The sequence below is a fragment of the Chaetodon auriga genome, chromosome 21, assembly GCF_051107435.1.
Source record: "Chaetodon auriga isolate fChaAug3 chromosome 21, fChaAug3.hap1, whole genome shotgun sequence".
In the NCBI taxonomy this organism is placed as follows: domain Eukaryota; kingdom Metazoa; phylum Chordata; class Actinopteri; order Chaetodontiformes; family Chaetodontidae; genus Chaetodon; species Chaetodon auriga.
Window position 1 is genome coordinate 7,464,796 of NC_135094.1, and position 19,257 is coordinate 7,484,052.

The 19,257-nt window shown below is 42.2% G+C and overlaps 1 protein-coding gene across 2 annotated transcripts in view; it reads left to right on the forward strand.

The window, feature by feature from the left end:
- ptprn2 (protein tyrosine phosphatase receptor type N2) overlaps nt 1-19,257 on the forward strand; it is a 122,896-nt gene that overhangs the window by 79,905 nt on the left and 23,734 nt on the right. For both annotated transcript variants that reach the window (XM_076761378.1, XM_076761379.1), the window contains exons 12-13: nt 14,222-14,437; nt 16,797-17,000. In XM_076761378.1, coding sequence (XP_076617493.1) covers nt 14,222-14,437; nt 16,797-17,000 — 420 coding nt within the window. The remainder of the gene's footprint in view (nt 1-14,221; nt 14,438-16,796; nt 17,001-19,257) is intronic.

A 19,257-nucleotide genomic window follows, 5' to 3' on the forward strand; every position in this document is an offset into this window, starting at 1 on the left:
TGTTCAATCAAAAACTACACATTTGAGAATATACTGTCGTCATTTGCTCGCCCTGATGTATAAATTAGTCATAGCTGTCTTTTTAGGAAACCCAACATTTTGAGTTTGTGGTTGATGTGATGCAGTAGATTAATTATTGCTCAGCGAGCGCACAATACGGAAACCACTTTGCTCTCAGTAAATTAAATGTAATCAACTGTCATATCATCTTTTATTGACTTTAATTGACTGTAATTATGAATCCTGCTGTAACTGCTGGTTACTTTCTGCATGGCAAGGTCAACTAAATTGCTTGATGAGCTGTTATGGTCTTTTATATGATGACCTTGACTTGGGAGGGTGTGTGAAAATCTTCTATCTGTGGTGATAAAGCATGAAATGAAACTAGACCACTCTGCTTCTAAGTGGCTTTACAACATCTACTGGCTGTGTCACTGCTTGAAAATACTGTGCTCTAATGGCCTGACAATATTTAGACATGGCAATAAGTGTTTGATAAATATTCTGTGCATTATACCTTAAAGCAACACATAGCTGTAAGACTTACATATCCGACCCCCTGATTTTATCCTTTGTAAATGAGTGTATATTCATGTATTTTATATAAAATAATAGACAGTTATTCATATACGTATTTCACTACTGTGAAAGCCATGTACCTCCAAGACTTCAATGTTTCATGAGCTCAGAAAAACAGCCTTGTTTTCAGTTTTGTGACATTGCATTTTTTGCTAATCCGCTGGGTTTTAAATGGTTTATTTATCTTAAGCAGTCACAGAATTTTCTCCTTAATCTTTTAGTCTTTATGGAAAATTGAAAATAACCAAATCTGGATATTCATGGTTTTCTCTGGAGCAACAGTATATTGAATTTAAATCAAAACTATGCCAGAAACTTGCAGAAAATTAAAACTGTAATTTTTGCTCTACCTGGATCTGCACCTAGCACTTAATTAAGTCTAATAATCATTAATCTGACAGCATTCAGCAACTGGTGTTAGGCCCTTTAGCCATGAACTGAAGACATTTCTTTAATGTGTTTGCTGTAATATATGTTGTCTTTCATCCTAATATATGATGCAATCATTGCAAATGTGGTGTAGATGTGAAGGTAAAACGCAGTGGCAAAGATCAGACGCTGATAGTGTGCTGTGAACTGGAGAAGCATCCTGCTGTGATGGAATTTTTGCTTTACATATCACAGTCATGTCCATGTGCACTTGGTTGCCATCATGCCGATTTACATTCACAGACATGCTCATCATGTCGGGTGTTAGCGGCAAACGCACAGATGCAGCTAACACCCAGTGCGGTGCAGGTGGATGTCTGTATAAAAATAGGATTTTCTGCTCATAAACAGAAGCTGCTACAAATGCACCAAACCTGAATCATAAGCCCAGACAGACAGGAAGACCAGCGCACAGATACATGTATGCAACTTTAAAACATGCAGAATATCAGATAGTAATGACACAAATCCTGCATGTCACTTTGGTATATCTTGTAATTGTTTCCCACAGTTTCATCCAAAAGTATTTTTGTGCATTTTATCCAGAACACCGACAAAAAAAATCAACAAACTAAATGTCTCCCACTCTGTATAATTTGGAGGAATATAAAATGTGTCATTTTCTGTGGCTTCATCAACATCAAGCACTAATAGAAGGACTTACATTTCATTGTTGGAAACAACAAAAGGCAAAAGGATCTTGGCAATCCAGGTCCATGAATACATGCAATCACATGTCAGTCACTATTCATTACATTATCCACTTTGAAGAAGGAGGAAAAAAAAAAAAGACATCATCACAGCTTCACAAAAAGCCATACAGTGTAATTATGTTTGTGGATGAAAATAGGCGAGATTGATTATATGCATTTACAATAATGAGCCGTCGATGTATTATTACGTTACAGAGCCATCAAAATCTTGACATACATCATAATTAATTTTGCCTTCAGAATTTCTGATCAGCCATACTTTGTATTGTTGTCAGAGGTTGTGGTGTGAAGCGATGGGAGATGTGAGCGGCAAACAGGCGGCTGATACCGTACTACAGCTGTGGCAGCGGTCTCATTAGGGATTCACAGGGGTTTCTTTCGACGAGCGGTGCTGCTTGGTTTGGCTCGGGGGCAGACTGCTCTTATAAATCTGCTGGAGCTGTGAGACAGACAGACAGACAGCGAGACACGCAGGCAGGCTGCGGCGCTGGGCAGGCAGAGTGTCAGCTCTGTTCGTGCAGAGGATTGTTTTCCAGCGCGAGGCCCCTGACTCTCCCCCAGCTGATTGGTGTGGCTTCATTAGCATGGGCTGCGGCTCCTCCGATTTGCAGTAATTAAAGAGAGAAATCAGAGCGCTTGCCTCCAGTCCAGACGCAGCCAGTGCCTGTCAAGTGAGATCGCTGTGGAACAGATCTAGCGTTCCTGGCCGCCTGCCACTCCACTCCCCCCCCCCCCACCCCCCCCGCCTTGTCCCTATAGTAAGAGTGAGTCTGGAGGAGAGGTACGGGGTGTTGGCGTCTGTGCCAAGTTACCCCGTAAGTAACCCCCGGGGTTACACAGGCACACACGCCTCTCCCCGTGGGCGCACGCTGGCCCAGCGTTGTCATGGTGATAACAGGGGAAAATGTTTAATGAAGACACTGATGAGAATTTATGAGGCGGTGGCTGTGTGCATTTACAGTGATACGACCCTTAGCCTATCACGCACTGCCTCCTGTGGTCCTACATCTATATCTTCACTTACACAAGCCGGTGCTGATCATCAGCGTGTATGCACAGGCAGGGGGCCTCAATATGCTGCAAGTACAGCAACCCTCAGGTACGGGTGGAGACACGTGACGTCGGTTGTCCGATAAAGTTAATCCAGTGGGATCAGAATTATGTATCATTTCCATTTAGTCTAAACTGGAAGGATCATTATCTACTAATCTCTTGAGAGGGATTCTCATGGGGTAATTTGAATAAGAATTGTATTAGGGTGACTGTACACTCCAGACAAAATTGAATCTGGCGTTTTTAAACAGGCAAAATGACAAGAATTCGACAATAAAAAGCATCGATTGCCAAACATGGATGACTAACTGTCAGCACACCCTCAACTGTAACTGACCACTGGAGCCATGATTGGGTTGGACATAGCTTCAATTTGATTTTCCACAGAACTTCTTGAGGCTTCTTGTTTCCAGCTGTTTTTAGTAGTTTTCAAGTTGTGTCTTGCAAGACCACATATCTGCCATGGACGTCACTGAACAAACAGGTTAGTCTCATGGAGTGTGCTGGCATTTGCCCAAGTTGCTAACCGCAGGTCTACAGCCCTTGAGAACATGCCAGATTTCATTCATTTTAAGTATACTGCTAACCTTAGTGTGGACACAAATGAAAGGCCATCTGGAGTGTGAGGACCTTTGGACAGTACCTTAGCAGACATAGCATAAATGTCCACAGGTGCAAACCCATTCATCTTGTCTAAGGGTACCATATAGTTCCAGTTAAAGGTCCTAATTTGTATCTGTAATTTAGCCTAAAGGCGCACTTATTTAAGGATCAGATGGCACAACATTAAAGGAATTGTACGTTTTTTGGGGGTTTTTGTGGGGTTGTAGTGCCACAGGAAAAGCGCTGTCTGACGGCAATGTGAAATGGTGAATGTACTGAACAGTACACTTAAACTGATGTTGATTATTCTAGGTGGACCTTTTTTAAGGTGGATACATTTTGCTGCTGACCCTGTCCACAGCAGGACATTGCTTTGCTTTCTACAGCGGTGCTCCTGTCTGCCTCTCTAAACCGGGAACATGCTGACCACCATCTACTGACTGTGCATAAGCACCTTATACAACACCACTTCAAAAACCTGAACTATCCATTTAATGTCTTTCAAGATGGTCATTATTTCAGATTAGGTGATCATGGTTCCTTAAACTCCTGCCATGACTTGACCCAGATACATGTCAGACTTGCAGTGTTTCATGACCCGAATGACTGACTTCTAGCAACCATCAAGACTCATGTTGTAAACGTTGACGAACTAACAAAGAGAAGGCAAATTCTCTTGTCTTTTTACTTCCTGGCACCCCTTGTCTCTTGAATCTAGCTCCTTTAGTCTAATCCCGGTGTTACTGAAAACAGTCGAGTAAATTGATTGCATTTATACAGCGTTCTTCTAGTCTTACCGACCGTTTAAAGCACTTTACGCCACAAGGCAGCTACCATGCACCTGCTCATCAGGAGCGATAACTATTCACACCCACACTCACAATTTGGGGTTTGGGGTTCAGTATCTCATCCAAGGACACTTTGACCACAGTGTCCGCTGACCACCGACCTTCTGATGAGTGGGCGACCGCTCTACCTCCTGAGCCACAGCTGCCCACAGTTAAGGCAGCACACTGATTTGGCTGCCTGGAGGGTGCACTGGAAAAAGCACTCACCCAACACAATAAAGACCTGAGTTCAATCCCCGGCAGCAGTGCTTATGCATTTTTCTGAGATTGTGGTGGAACTCTTTGTACAATCAAATTCAGCACTACTGAGAAATACTGTGTTTCAGAGCCTTTGAGATGGTATGTGGACCCAGGTGTGGAGGGGACACATCCTACTGAACCCATGAAGTTATTCTGTGCTCTCCACTGAACACTTCTTTGTCCTTTTACTGTCAGTCTCAGTATCAGAGTCTCCCAGCCCACTAAGTCTCTTGTGACTGGGGTTTCAATTATGAATGCTACCTTTGACTACCTCTGTTATTCCGCGGCAGCCCACATATCCCTGCCTGCCACCACTCATGTGTGACTTGATGTATTGTCTCACTGTTTTCCCCCCTTTCAAAATTAATTGCAGTTTTATCTCTCCCCAAGATAAAAAAGCCTGCCGAGAACATAATAGTCTAAAAGTAGTGTGGATTCTATTCAAACAAAACAATTAAAACCTCGGTGTTTTCCTTGTTGTTTTTGGCTGTGGAGGTGCGGATGAGATTTTTAGTGGCCGTTCTTCTTTTATCTTTTCACTCAATAGAATGAAGTATTACCTTCAATTACCTTTTGTGATTGGGTTGTGTTTTAGCAAACTCAGATCACATTCCGGACCTGACCATTTCATTTGTTGTCTAATGACTTTTCACCTCCACTGTTGTAATATCCCTCATCAAAAACTAATTACATCTCGAAAATATTTCTTGCCTTTGTGATTAATGCAAATCTGAGCGTAATTTGCGCTTTCTCAGACCGCAGTGCAAACACCTTCACTAATACTGAGTTGACTTCAGTTTTTGGGTGTGTGTACAATTTGCTAACTTGGTTTAATTAATTGTGGCTGGCATTTTAGCAAACATGAACATTATCCTTGTCAGGCATATTGCTATTGTCAACACAGCTGCAGGTAGAAAGGATCATTGCTGTCAACTTAAGCCAGTTGAGAATTAACGCTGCAACTTAAATGAAGAAAGAAAAGTTTAAGTAAACTCAACTTTTACAAAGATAGTTGACGACTTTGTCTTCTCTGCAAGAGTTTTATTTAAGTGACCATTCCCTTAGCTCGATCGCTATATGCCATAGCTTAGATTTAGCAATGTGTATATCTGCTCTGTTAAAACAAAGCCCTGTTCATGACTAGCACAGCCAGCGTTTTGTGTTTAGTTAAGTCAGAGTTTAGTGAAATGCTAGCAGCATGCTAGCAACATATTAGTCCTTATCGTGAAACATCATATCATGCTTGCTACACAGGACTAACTAGTTCTACACTGCAATACGAGGACAGTGCTTTCTCTTTACCTCCACGTCTTCTGCACAGATCATCATCTGATCAGGACGCCAGCTTTTTGCCGGCAATATGTAGCTTTAGCCCCAGTTGTTTAGCACAATATCATCTACATGCAACCATCAAGTGTACATTTAAGATCTCTTTTACAGACTTCTTGTTTTAAAATGAGTCACCTGAAGGTAGCAGTTCCATCCAACTAAAGGTGGTAATGTTATCTTAATCAGCTATCTAACTACAACTGATAAAATCTGCTAAATCAACAGCTACGTTTATGGTTGCTTAACCTATATATCATAAATCATTAGCAAAACTATAATAGCCTACACACGATCTGTAAAGAGATTAAAATGAGCGCTCAATATGTATCACTTTGTAGTCATCCTCATAGATTACAACATTTTCTATCATTTTACAGATTATGGTGTGATTTTGTACCCCAGGCTATGACGCCACAACACTGTTTCTTTTTGAAGTGCACATTGTTGTGCATGTGTGTGGGTTTTCCTCTCTGCTTTAAATATAGTCAAGATGACAGGCATAGCATTTACCTTGATGTTTACTGCTTTGAACTACTTGGCATGGGCAATGCCTGGGCTGGGATTCACATAAGAAAGAGGCCTATTTGAACAAGCTCATCTGGGGAAAATACCAGAATGACATGGCTGACACACACACAGGATTTGAATGGTTCGTCTCTGAGCAAGTGAGGAGCATGAGACACAGCAATTCAGATGTTTCAAGAAAAACCTAGAAATGGGACCTTTTTGTGTCTTTGAACATCATCCATTAGGAAATATGGTGTTTCTCTGTCTCTCTCTCTCCATCTCACACATTCACCAAGACTCAATGCATTTAAGACATTCACTGTCAAGTTTCTGCACCTTAAGTGATGTTTAAAAGGGAGTTAAGATGGAAGAGCAACGTGTCACCTTTTCCATTTGATCTCTGTATAAGTGCAAAATCAAACCGCTGTCGTACCAACTAACAATATACCAAAATTACATCACAGGAATCCAGACAGACTTTCATACCGAACTTTGTTTTCTGCCTATATTACAGCTATGTCTCGTTATAAATGTTAAAGATAAGCATGGAAATAGAATATTTAAAAAGAGTAAAACCCAGATTAGTCTAGATCTTTCCCTCTCGCACACGTCTTTTAGTATCATTTCAGCAGCAACAATAACAGCTGGTGGATCTGATATAAAAAAAAACAAAAAAACACCAAGAACACCCAAATGTGTTTTGTTTTGCATACATTTCTCTCCGCATTACAGTTTGAAACTAATTCTCCAACACCTTCCCAAATGGAGCTGCAGCAATAGTCGTGCTCAGATATTATTATGAATAATTTATTGCACCCCATTTCAAAGAGCCGAGCAGAAAACCCAACTATTTTTGGTGTAACGGTATCACACGTTAGTTAAGTCTGCAGGTACACGTTGCAGCTGTTGGTTTCTTGTGCAGCACTGGTGTGCAGCAGTGTAAACGGTATTAGCCTCTCACTGATATCATTATAGTGTGATTGGTATGTGGACCACCGGCACAGTGTGCTACTGGGCAGGTGTTCTCTTCTGTTTGCTCAAATATATTACAGTTTCTGTCCTCTCTGTGGCCACACGGAGGTATCCTTGCAGGTATACACACTCAGTCATATGTACTGTATGTGTACATGCATGTGTTTTTTGCAATACAAGACCTACGCACACCTGTGCATGCATATTCAGATTGCACACACGAGGACGAACATGTAAATATGTTCAAAATTGCGCAGCCTGTAGGTGCAAGCAAACATCTAAGTTATTGTCTCTTCATCCCTTCTGTCAACTCACATGCACCAGCATCAGTGGATGTCTCTGCTCTGCCATCTCAGGTAGCGCACTTGATCATGACATTTGTTTAACATTCCTCATCCCCCTCTCTCAGCGACACGGCGAAGTGCCGCATACCTCTTTCTCCCGTTGTTTAAACACGCTCGCCGCTTTTCCATCTTTTTTTATTAGAAATGAGAAGTGTGTCATGGAGGCAAACACCGGAGCAGCACGGGAGAGGAGGACAGATAAGCCTTGCAGGACTCACGCCGACTGTTCGAACATGTGTTACCCCGAGGAGGTACTTACCAGAGGAACACACAGGTGTGACAGCAACCACGAGTATCACCAGTGACCATAAGAGTGACTTCAGTACGTCCCTGAGTTTGACTGCTCGTAGGTTTTTTGTGCGAATGAATCGATGCACGTCAAACCTCCCTGGTGTGATAACCATTAGCACCGGCCTCGCTGGAGGATGTGACATGAGTTGTGAAATCGTACTGTGTAGTGCGTAGTGGTGGCTGAAATGTGTGAAAATGTGTCCACTTACGCAGAGTTCAAGTGAAGGAAAACAACAGGTGCTAAAGTAAGGTTTTCCTTCAAAGAGCAGGTGAGGATGGCGTCTTCTTCTTGGTAGACATTTTCTTTTTTCCCTCCTTTTTTTTCTCCATTCTCTGTGGTGTCAGGGGAATGCTCTTGTTGGATGAGGTTGGATTTAGATAGGACTGACACGTGGGTGACCAGGGTATCTGGTATGAAAAAGAGTGAACAGGGCTCTCTTCCAGTTCGCCAGACAACAGGATAGATATGATCGTATGGTTGACTTAATGTAGGGACTGATTTTCTGGGGATTAACTTCTGGGGGCCTCTATTTCTTTCTTTCTTTCCAGTTATAAAACCACTCACTGGCAGTCATGATGAAAGTCTCCCACCATGCATTGCTGGGTTGCTTGTATGTCTTGCATTCGTGGAACAACGTGCATTGCAGTCAAGCTTTTTTGCATTCAAAGTGAACGCTGCAAGATAAAAATTTGCCTCTCTGTCGACGGGTGGTCGGACCATTTTTGGGCCCTCTAGCAGGCGAAAAACTGAATTTGGATTCTGAATAATTCCTGATAAATGAGGATGCCAGTATGCAAAAAGCATGACGTGAAAAGTGTCACTCTGTGGCATATGAGGATGGAACAAATCTTGTTCAACAAACAGCATAAAATCACAAAATGCGTGATTAATTTCAATTCTGCAGCAGCATCATACACATTGTCTAGAATTTAAGAGTTTTGGGGATGCAAAAAAAAAAAAATTGTTGAGTCAGTTTGAGTGTGTTCTGCATCAGATTTGGTCAATGCAGGCCGTCTGGTTGGCTCTGCTTTTTGAAGGTGGGGTGGCGTCCGATGCGGCCACGGACCCAGGCTGGACAGCGAGCTCGTTTTTGTTCTCCCCTTCACATTGCCAACTCCAGCTGTCACACAGAGGGACAATAGAGAAGAGGAGGGGGTGCTCTCTGAATGGAAAAAATAAACTGGAGAGCCCCCCGTCACACAGCCACCCCCCCCCCCACCTCCTCCCCTCCCTCCCCAAGACTCGTCATCTGCATTTGACAGGACCCCCGTTCTCCTCTCTTCACCGCCCCTTTTCTTTTTCTTTCTCCTTTTCTCTCCCTGTGCTCTCCATAATCCCCCTTTCTCTCTCTCTCCCTGCTAAGTGCAGCTGTTGCTCTCCATTGGATCCTTTTTTTTTCAGACTGATTGCTAATTAGGATAGCTTTTTGGTGAGTTTTATCTTTAAAACTTGTTAAACTTGCAATTTTCCTCCCTCTATTTCCTTTATTCCGGCAGATCTTGGAGGGAAGCAGAGAAAAGACTTAGCCAATTACACACAATTTACTTTAGGCTGAGCATTTTTTCAGACTGCACCCAATGTCCCATACAGCATTCATATAGTTTACAACTACTGTACTGTGTGGTAGCCTCTTATTATAGTGCTCACTTCAGCTTTGAATGCAAAAGCCTACTTTGAAGAATAGACTGCCCCATCTCCCTTATTCTGCTCACATAACTGAATCCCTGGGAGAGGGAGCAGAGGAAAAGGAGAGCCTGAGAAAACAGCAATTCACACACCGAACACAGAGACCCCTAGTAGCTCAACAAATGAGTGTCTAGCCCTATGTCCATTCATATCGCCCCTCGGTCCGCAAGCCTATTAGCCAGGCATCGCTCCTTGAACATTCACTGTCGACAACATGTGGAGGCATCGCTATAGCAACCAGTGGATATGACATGTGCAATGGACGGGGACTCCTGAGCTGCTGAATATAAGGAGGGGCTCAGCCTTAACTAAATGATCGCAAAAAACCCAACCCCACCACCTCCCCATCTCTTTTCATTGGCACAGAGACGCTGAAAGGACTCACTAGTGGGGCTTCTGCACATTCTTCCGAGGCTCGGAAAATCAGGCGGGCATATCCCACATTCTTCTCCCTTTTCTTATTCTCTCCGACTCTTTTTTTTTTTTTTTTTTTTTCTTCTTTTTCTTCATCTTCGTGTTGAAGCCGCGGTCTTTTGTTGGCGCTGGGGGACGCATGGGACCCTCGCAGGGGAACTTTTGGAGAAGCGGACTGAGTGGGCGGCCGGGACGCACAGACGCTTCTTGGAGCTGCGGCGGGCGTCAGTGGTTAGCCATGCTCTCTGGAATACAAGACACAGCATCCTCCGTTTGCTGCGAAATGTGCGCTCTGCCCCGCGACATGGATTTGGGTAATTATCTCCTGGCTTTGAAACGTGTGTCTGTATTTTATTTTATTTTTTTCCCCCCCATTGCTGTGTTGCAAGTTTTAATGCGTCAAATGCGTAAAAGGCGCCCCGAAGGACCGGCCTTGAAAACTTGTCAATAGTCTTCACATCACGTTGAAAGCTGGTTTTGTTTACGATTGAAAATGATTTTCGTGTGTTGCACAGTATTTTAGGCGCTGTGGTTTTGTGGTTTCGTTCTGTTTCATCCTGTGTGCTGCGATAGTCTGCTGGAGATCGAAGCTCCAAAAATCTTATGAAATATGATCCGCCATCGAAGTGTTGCAACATGCATGCAAGTGTAGTCAATCCAAACGTAAGATCATCGACACATTCCCGTAAAGCTGAGGCTTGAGCCCGGTGGTTTGCTGCGAGCACATCTGGCTGAGGGGGACAAAGTTTCTGTGCAGGTTCATCCAGCCTGGTGCTGCCTGCTCCAACTCACAGACCCTGAGAACTGAAAGCTGCTAAATCCGCTCTGTGTCTGCACAAATCTTCCTCTTTTAATCATGTGTTGAGTTTAAAAAAATAAGAATAAACGCAGTTATCTTGATCTAATTTAAATCTGATGCATCTGAGCTCTCATTTTATTACTAGATTTAGTTCCATAAATCTGGAGTGGGATTTATTAGAAATTTTAGAAAAAGCTTGCAGCAGATGAGTTTCTCCATTAAATGGCTTTATTTCTTTATTTCTCAAATTAATGATTATTTGCAAAGGTTTTTAGAGTTTATTTATTCATTTGAAAAATAGGCCAATTTCCACAAGTGCTGCATTTATAAAATTAGTACTTGGTGTTTCCAGTGTTTTCAAAGATCTCTGAAAAATAGCTTGAATTTTGTGTTTCATGTGTAATCTTTTTTTGTTAATGGCAGGTCTACCAGTCACATTTTTTTCATAGAAACCACTGCATATGTCACTGATTTCAAATCTCTTAAATCTTCAATAGTAGCTCCAACTTTAAAAAAAAAAAAAAAAAAAAAAAAAACTCCTTGGATTAGGGTTAGCTGAGGTTTGGCAGTTGTGTGTTTTGGAGGATATTCCTCTTGTACTTCTTAGAGGTATTGTGATGGGAGTGAATGGAAAGCCAGCCGCCCCAACAACACCTCTCCGCCTGACCTTTCCTCTATCATTTGAATAATCCAGGACACCGAAATCCATCTGCCCCTTGTCTCCTCTCAGATTGGCTAATTCACCAGACAGGGGCAATATGAATAGAAGAGAGGAACAGAAGAGGAAAGTCTGTCAGCCAGTTTGGATCCTGCACAGGAGCAACAAAAATGGCCGTGCTGAACGTGATTCGAAAGGAATAAAAAAATGAATTTATTGAGGTTTAAAAGGTGAATTTTGATTGGAAGTAGAATTCATGGAGGGAAAAAAAAAATCTCAGTCATATTTCATACAGATCTTAAATTTCAATACAAAATCCTGCATAAACAGTCATATTAAAAATGTACAAGTTTTGATTATGATAATATTTAGTCTGATTTATTTAAAAAAAAATCATATATTGATGTGTAACCACTCAAATGCTTTCTTCAGTTAAAGTGATTCAGTGTTTTTGAATATTTCAGTCAGGCAAATCTGTTTTTAAGACATGCTCCAATTATAGTAAAATAGAATAACAACAAAAATGTTTTTTATAAAAAAAAGCAAAGGAGCAAAACTCCAAAGGCCCATGAAGGTAATTCTTAGCCTCACATCTCCCCCCTCTTCCTCCTCCTCTATTCTCTGTCTTTCTGTATCTCCTCTGGTTTCTTTCTAACACGATTACCACCTTCAAACACTCTTTTTGCTTGCAGTGCATTTCAAGCCTGTTTTCTCCCACAGTGGAAATGCTTTTTTATTCATTTCAAGGTGTTTACCTGCATATATTTCAAAAGTAGCCACAGATTGAGGAGGGCCACGTCTTTGATTGACTCGATAAGACTTGTTGTCTTTTCCAGAATAGAGGAAATATTTGAGTCGAAGGGAATAGCTTGGAGTTGATAAGCAGGTTTGGACCAATATGTCTGTAGGGGGCACTTTGGTTTCAGGAGCAGCAGTCTTGAAGCACTACACCGATGTGACATGCTGTGTCTACATTGCAAAATATGCTGAATATTAGGCCTAATGAGGGTTTTCAGGTGCTATATATTCAGTCTTTTATTGTGTAATTAAGTCAGAGAGGACGGTGGCTGAAATACATTCTCAACAAGTACTCTAGCAAATGAAAACTGTGTTAATTTCTAAATGTTCCTGCTGTGTGTATGTTCATTTGATCACCGAACACAGACGAGTCACTGGATCGAGGCCATTTCTCCCCTCTGTTACCCGTACATGAGCCTCTTCAAACCTCTCAGTTGTTGACTAACCTCTTAATGCTTGATTGAAACTACATGCTCGAGCTACAGCCATTGCAATCAACAGCAACTGTCGTCAGGCCCAACACAGTAATCGAAAAGACCTGGGCATCCGCACAGCCGCTAAAACATTGGCAATTACGAGCCACAAGGTCAAACCATATTGTTACTGGTCTGAGGTGAAGTGTCTTGTTTTGAAAATGGTATAACAAGATGTAGCCATCATTCAGCCAGCCCATTAGACCCCTCGGGCTAAATGTCAGAGCTCTGCCATTTTTTTTTTTTTTTTTTCTCATGTTCTAGATTTGATTCACTTCAACCATCCATCTTTCAATATTGCATGCAGACAATTAGGAGCCTGCTGATGTATTTGTGCACTGTTATTGATATTGCCCTTTTGCAGATGCATAGCTATTGGCATGTATGCAGCTGATAAAATTGGATCAAAGACTGTGGAGAGATGGCTTTTACAGAAACTACACATTTTTGTGTCAGTCACCGAGGACGGAAAGGATGATTTATGTGAAGCAGATTTTGTTGGGAAAATAGTATCTTCCTGTTTTTGAGTAAACTAACTTCGCATGATGTCTGCATTTTATGCAATCAGCAAAGAAAATCTTTAACAGCAGCTACATTTTAGGTATCATTAATTATCCCTCCCAATTATTGCTGCTATTATCGCTGTTATGCTCTCAAAATATTCCGTATCAGTGGGGCCCACAGGGAATTTATCATTACAGTAAATGGCCATGAGTGGACCCAATTATCTACACTACAGGCCAGTTTTTTAACCTAGGCTGATAAAAATCTCTTAGTTGATATTACAGCACATTAAAAACAATTCTGCCATAGTGAGACAACCCCTATACCCTCCTGTTTGAATTAACATGCAGTGTGGGTGTGAATATTTGAAAAGGCTTTTCTATTCAACTGGTGGTGGATGTATGAAGGTCCAGACTGGGCTGTGCCCGTGTCTCTACAGTCCTGGTAGCCATTAGCTGTGCGGCTTGGGCCAGGGCCTAATCCAGCCAAACTCAGGACCAGAGGAGCTAATTAAGCACAAGCTTTTAGTATCCCAACCTCCTGTAGCTGCACAGTGCCAGCCCGCCCCATGCCAGCACTAAATGGGGTTGTAAATATCTATAGTGGGCCACAGTGTGGACACAGCACTGGACATGAGCTGGTAATAGGGGTTGACTGAGTCTGAATGCATATTATAAGACCAGTTTTACAGCTGGCTAATGAGTGGGGGCGGGTCGGACAGTGGTGGTGGGAGGAAGGAAAGAGCGGGAGAGGAAGTGGAGGTAGGTAAGGAAGCACTCACGGCGCTGTCTAGTCCACATTTTTTTTCACAGGAAAGTCAGGACGAGCCTTCAGGTGAAAATTGATGCACTGCAGACTTGATATGGAGGTTGCTGTAAATCAAAAAAAAAAAAGAGCACATCAATCAGAAAAATGACAGAGTAGCATCCTTTACTGCTCTGACACTGTGTTCTCTCTCTGTGTTTGTGTGTGTCCTCCAGAGGGGCAGCCTGACCCAGATCCCCGTGGTGAAGGAGACCAGGGTGGAGTCGGGCCAGTTCCTGCTGCTCTCCGTCCTCTGCATGCTCTTCATCCTGGTGGCGCTGGCAGTGTCCGCCACTTTCTTTTGCGTGCGCCAGCGCTCCCACCTCCGCATGAAGGAGAAGCTGGCCAGCCTGGGGACTGACACCAGCACGGATGCCACCGCAACCTATCAGGTTAGACCAGCCCCCTCACTATGGGCCAATCAGGAGCCGGGACACTCAGCCTGTGCTCTGCCATTGGAAGAACACACACTCTGTTCGGATACAGTAGATTTTCTGATTGGTTTGTGAGAGTGTATTTGTTAATGCGTGTATGTGTTTGAGTGATTCTCTTCTACCTGCTCTGATGACGGTTTTTGGCTGTTGTGATGATAGTGGTTGTCTTATTTTGATTAAATTAATTGTCTTTATTGTGCAGTGCAGTAATTGTACATCAGAAAGAATCCTTTTTGTGTTTATATACATAATTTTCATGCTCCATATTTCTTGCGTTTTAGACTTCTTGCTCCAACAGATACTCACTCTATCCAATTATTGAATGCTCACCCTTGCCTGAGAAGTGTGTGTGTGCGTGTATGTATCGGTGTGTGTGTGTATCGGTGTGTGTGTGTATGTGAGAGAGACAAGGGAACAGGCCGCCACTGTGACCTATTCCCTCTGTTCCTCCAGGGCCATGGGCAGCCAGGGCTGTATTGATTTTCAGCGTTGGGGCTCAGCTGTGCCCAGCATGGCACTCAGAACATATTTATCTGCATGTCGCGTTAACATTTTCAATATTTAATCAGGTTTTCACAGGGCTTCTCGATCTATTGAAAGCTGGAGGTGTTACAGTGTTATAACAATGGCCGCAGAGATGCAGAAATAAGCAAAAATGTTAAAGAAAGAAAGCTTTTTTGGTTTTAGATGCTAGGATTGTGTCCACTTTTGTTTATTATGAATAGATTTTTCATTTTTTAAAATCCTGTTGTGCTACTATGTCATAGTTCTGTCTCAGTATACCTTTAATGATGGGATGCCTGCTCTGTCAGGTGTTCATGTGGGTGTGTTCTCTGCGTTTGAGGTATACAGTTGTTTTCGTGCTATGGGACAGAGATATTGTTAGGTGGCAGCACATACTATAGATGGTCTTTCCTCTTGGCCTGTTTTCATTCTTATTAGCAGCCTGATAGTGGTAGGGGGGTGACAGGGGCAGTAGTCCCACGACCAGTGCTCCTCCCTGGGCTCCATGTGTCTCTGCTCTGACCCTCTCTGGTGATAACTGCATCCCCCTACCTGCTCCAGGGACGATTTCTCGGATCCAGTACAGCACGCTGCTTTGCAGAGATGTTGAAAAGTAGGATGAATTATGAGGTGGACCTGGATATTGCCCCGAGGCCAAGGCCCAGGGCACCACTTCATGGCTCTAATCATTAAAGTCTGACGGCGGGAAAGCTGATCCAAGACCAGGGCTTAGAGGGGTCTGTGCTCCAGAGGGAAATATCACTATGATAGATCATGAGATAGCATGTGCTTTCACGAGGCATTTTCTCTGGCCTGCCCTGCCCTCGCTGTTATTAATTGAGTATGGAAATGAATTCTGTGGAGATGACTTTGCCTCCCAAAACCAAACATGATGAGGTTTACAGATTATGAATTTAACACAGAAAAGCAAAATGTGACCACTCCTTCCTCGTGGAGGAAATGAGGCAATGTGTGTGCCTGTTTGTTTACACATGCATAAGATTGCTCAAATCTGGCAATAGGGGCTTTTTCATTATTTTATTTTTTTCTTTCTTTTTCATTTTGTGTATACTAGAGGAAATAATGCCTAGTCTTCAAATTTTTTGATGCCTTGTCTCTGCACTGAGGCATGATGGGAAACAGCTGAGTCATTGGGAGAAGCGTAATCTTCATCGCAGTGGGTCTTTTAGCAAGTTCCAGAAACCAGGAGATATCAATCAAACCAGAGGATTATACTTTACAATTGTGCCAATGCATTTTTATCTCCTTTGGTTCTCTGTGGTTATACATTTACGGTGGAACTCCTGTTTGACTGATGGATAGATTCTCCTCTTATGTTTCTATCTTTGCACATTCTCCTGTTTAAAGTATGCAGTATTTGCTCTATAGAGCTTGACTGTGCAGGATTTTACTTGAAAAGATCATCTTTTTGACAACTAAAAGATCCATTCTTAAACAATGAAGACAGTCACTGTGTTGCAGCCAGGTGTGACATTCTAAATTTATTCTGTAAATCGTGTAGGTTTCCTCAACCATGTATTTTTGACATAATTAGTATAAGCTCCATAATCCACGAGGATAAGCCATTAATCTACAGGCGAGTGAGGACAGATCAAGTCGAGCCGAGATACAGGATTTTACAAGGTGCATTTACAGAACTCAGCCCCTAACAGCAAGGATAAGCACATAACCTACATAAAACTATTGTTATGTGCATGAAAAGAAGATAAATGCATGAAACCTTGCAAAGAGTCTGGAAGAAAACTGCATATCTTATGATCAGTGCTTCACAATTATCTCCTGTAATCCCCAGGAGCTTTGTCGCCAGCGTATGGCGATCCGGACGTCGGAGCGTGTCGAGAGACCAGAGACCCTGCGCCACTCGCGGCTCAACAGCGTCTCGTCCCAGTTCAGCGATGGCCCCGCAGCCAGCCCGTCCACCCGCAGTAGCACCTCCTCCTGGTGTGAAGAGCCAGTGCCGTCCAACATGGACATTTCCACTGGTCACATGATACTGGTAAGGAACTTACTTTGACTCCAGAAACAATGTGAATGATGATTCATGCGGTGGGGAAAGTGGCAAGGGAGGAGGATAGATGGAAGATGGTTGAGGTGTGGTTTGTTGTCAGGCCCTCAGAGACCTTTTGTGGTTCTTGGCATCAGACTGTTATGACTAAACAACCACAACATGTCATGTCTCACTGACTATGCACTAAACCTGCCAGGGTGGGTTTAGTGTTCTTCTGGAAACTCCAGTGCTTTACATAAGAATAGGTCATAGATCATACATCAGTGGTTCACAACCAGGGTTACTCATACCCCAGGAGGTACTTCTACAGTTGCCATGGGTTATGTAGAGCTGCAGAATTAATTAGAAAAACAGAAATAAGGATGAAAAGCTGAAACAGTTTTGCTAAAAGTAATGAATAGCCAGTTTGATTAGTTAGCTAAAAGTAGGATAAACATTTGAAACAGCCAGCTAAAAGTAATGAATAAACGGTTGAAACAGTTGGCTAAAAGTCATGGCTAAGCAGCTGAAACAGTTAGCTTAAAGTAACTGATAAACAGTTAAAATAGCTAGCTTAAAGTAATAAATAAACTTGAAATAGTTAGCTAAATGTAATGGATAAGCAGTTGAAGTTGTTAGCTTAAAGTCGCTAGCTTAACTTAATGGATAAACAGTTGAAGCTAAACATAATGGATGAATGGTTCAGATTGTTAGCTTAAAGTAGCTAACTTAGCTTAACGGATAAACAGTTGAAAGAGATAAAAGTAGACATGCTTTGCTGAAAGTAAAGGGTGGTTGAAATAATTAGCTAAAACTAGTGGATAAATGGTGGAAACAATTAACCGAAAGTAATGGATAAACGGTTGAAATAGTCAGCTGAAAGTAATGAATAAACGGATGGATAAACGTGGAAACAATTAGCAAAAAGTAATTGATAAATGGTGAAATGGCTAAAAATAATGGATAAATGGTTGAAATATGACGTAGTGCAAAGGTAAACTTGACCAGGCTGAACTAATGACAGCTCAATTTTACAACAAAATATAACAGCAAACAATTTGATATAATTAGCAACACCAATTTTAAAATCAATTAAAATGAACACATTTGGAGCGTGACAGGTTGTGTCAATGTAGGCGGAATTGTAGATGTAGGCATAGTCTGGAGAGGCCTTTGGGGATACGTCAGACAGAAATGTTGGGAATCACAGATCTCCAGGAATAGGCTCGTGCATAGATTATAGTGTATGCTTTTAAAACTCCCTGTGTCTATGAATATGCTAGACCCTGTGCTGAAAACCAACAGCTTGATTTCTCTGTTTATCTGTTTGGATGTGTCTCTTTTTCATCCCTCTCACCTCATCCCCCTCACAACCCTGTTATCGTTGAGGTTTTTTTTTTTCTTTTCATCACTCTTCCCGCTGTTTTCTCCCTTTTGCTTTATCTTGGCTCTGTTGTCTTCATTTTTTCTCCTCCAACTTTTTCCTCCCTTTACTGTGTCATTTTCTCTCTTTATCATTCCGTCCTGCTTCTCTCCACACTGTCGTTTTCATCTTTTACCCCCTCCGTCTCTCTCGCTCTCTCACTGCTGCAGCAAAATAAGGCAGACATTGTTTTGCGTGATGGGAGCTGCTCAAAACTGAAATATCATTACCCAGCTGATTGTCATTTGGATGTTTTAGAAATTTTGTTAGGTTTTTATTTTGGTTGAAAAAGCTTTCAGTTGCCAACGCTTCCACAAACACACAATGGATTGTTTTAATTTTGCACAACTTTCGCTTCATTCATTTGAGACAAGCTTGATAAAAGAGATGGATAGATGCCTTGCAGTGTTTCCATTAATGGAGAGAGCATTCATCACACTGCATGTCTAGCTTTTATATTGGGAGGCTATAATGAATGAGAGTGAATCTGAGTAATGCCTTGTATTGGTGGTAATAGATGGGTTTTGTTGCACTCGTCAAGGCTTGTTTGTGAAGCCCCTTTTGAAAACATTGACAATAGAAAAGCATTTAGCCCTGCAATAACAAAAGAGGCACTGTGAATCATTTCTAGGAGCTGTTATTATTAGCCCCAGTTTCTTCACAGCAGCAACGCAGGCATTGCAAAGTAGAAAGGTAAAACACACAGGGACCTTTACTTCTCTTTCATGCCATGATTGACATGGAGATGTCCTATAGGGGTCCTTCTTTAAAATTCCACCACCATCTCACATGAAACCATGTGTGAGATTGCCTTGTTATCACTGATCTCAGACCTATATTTTC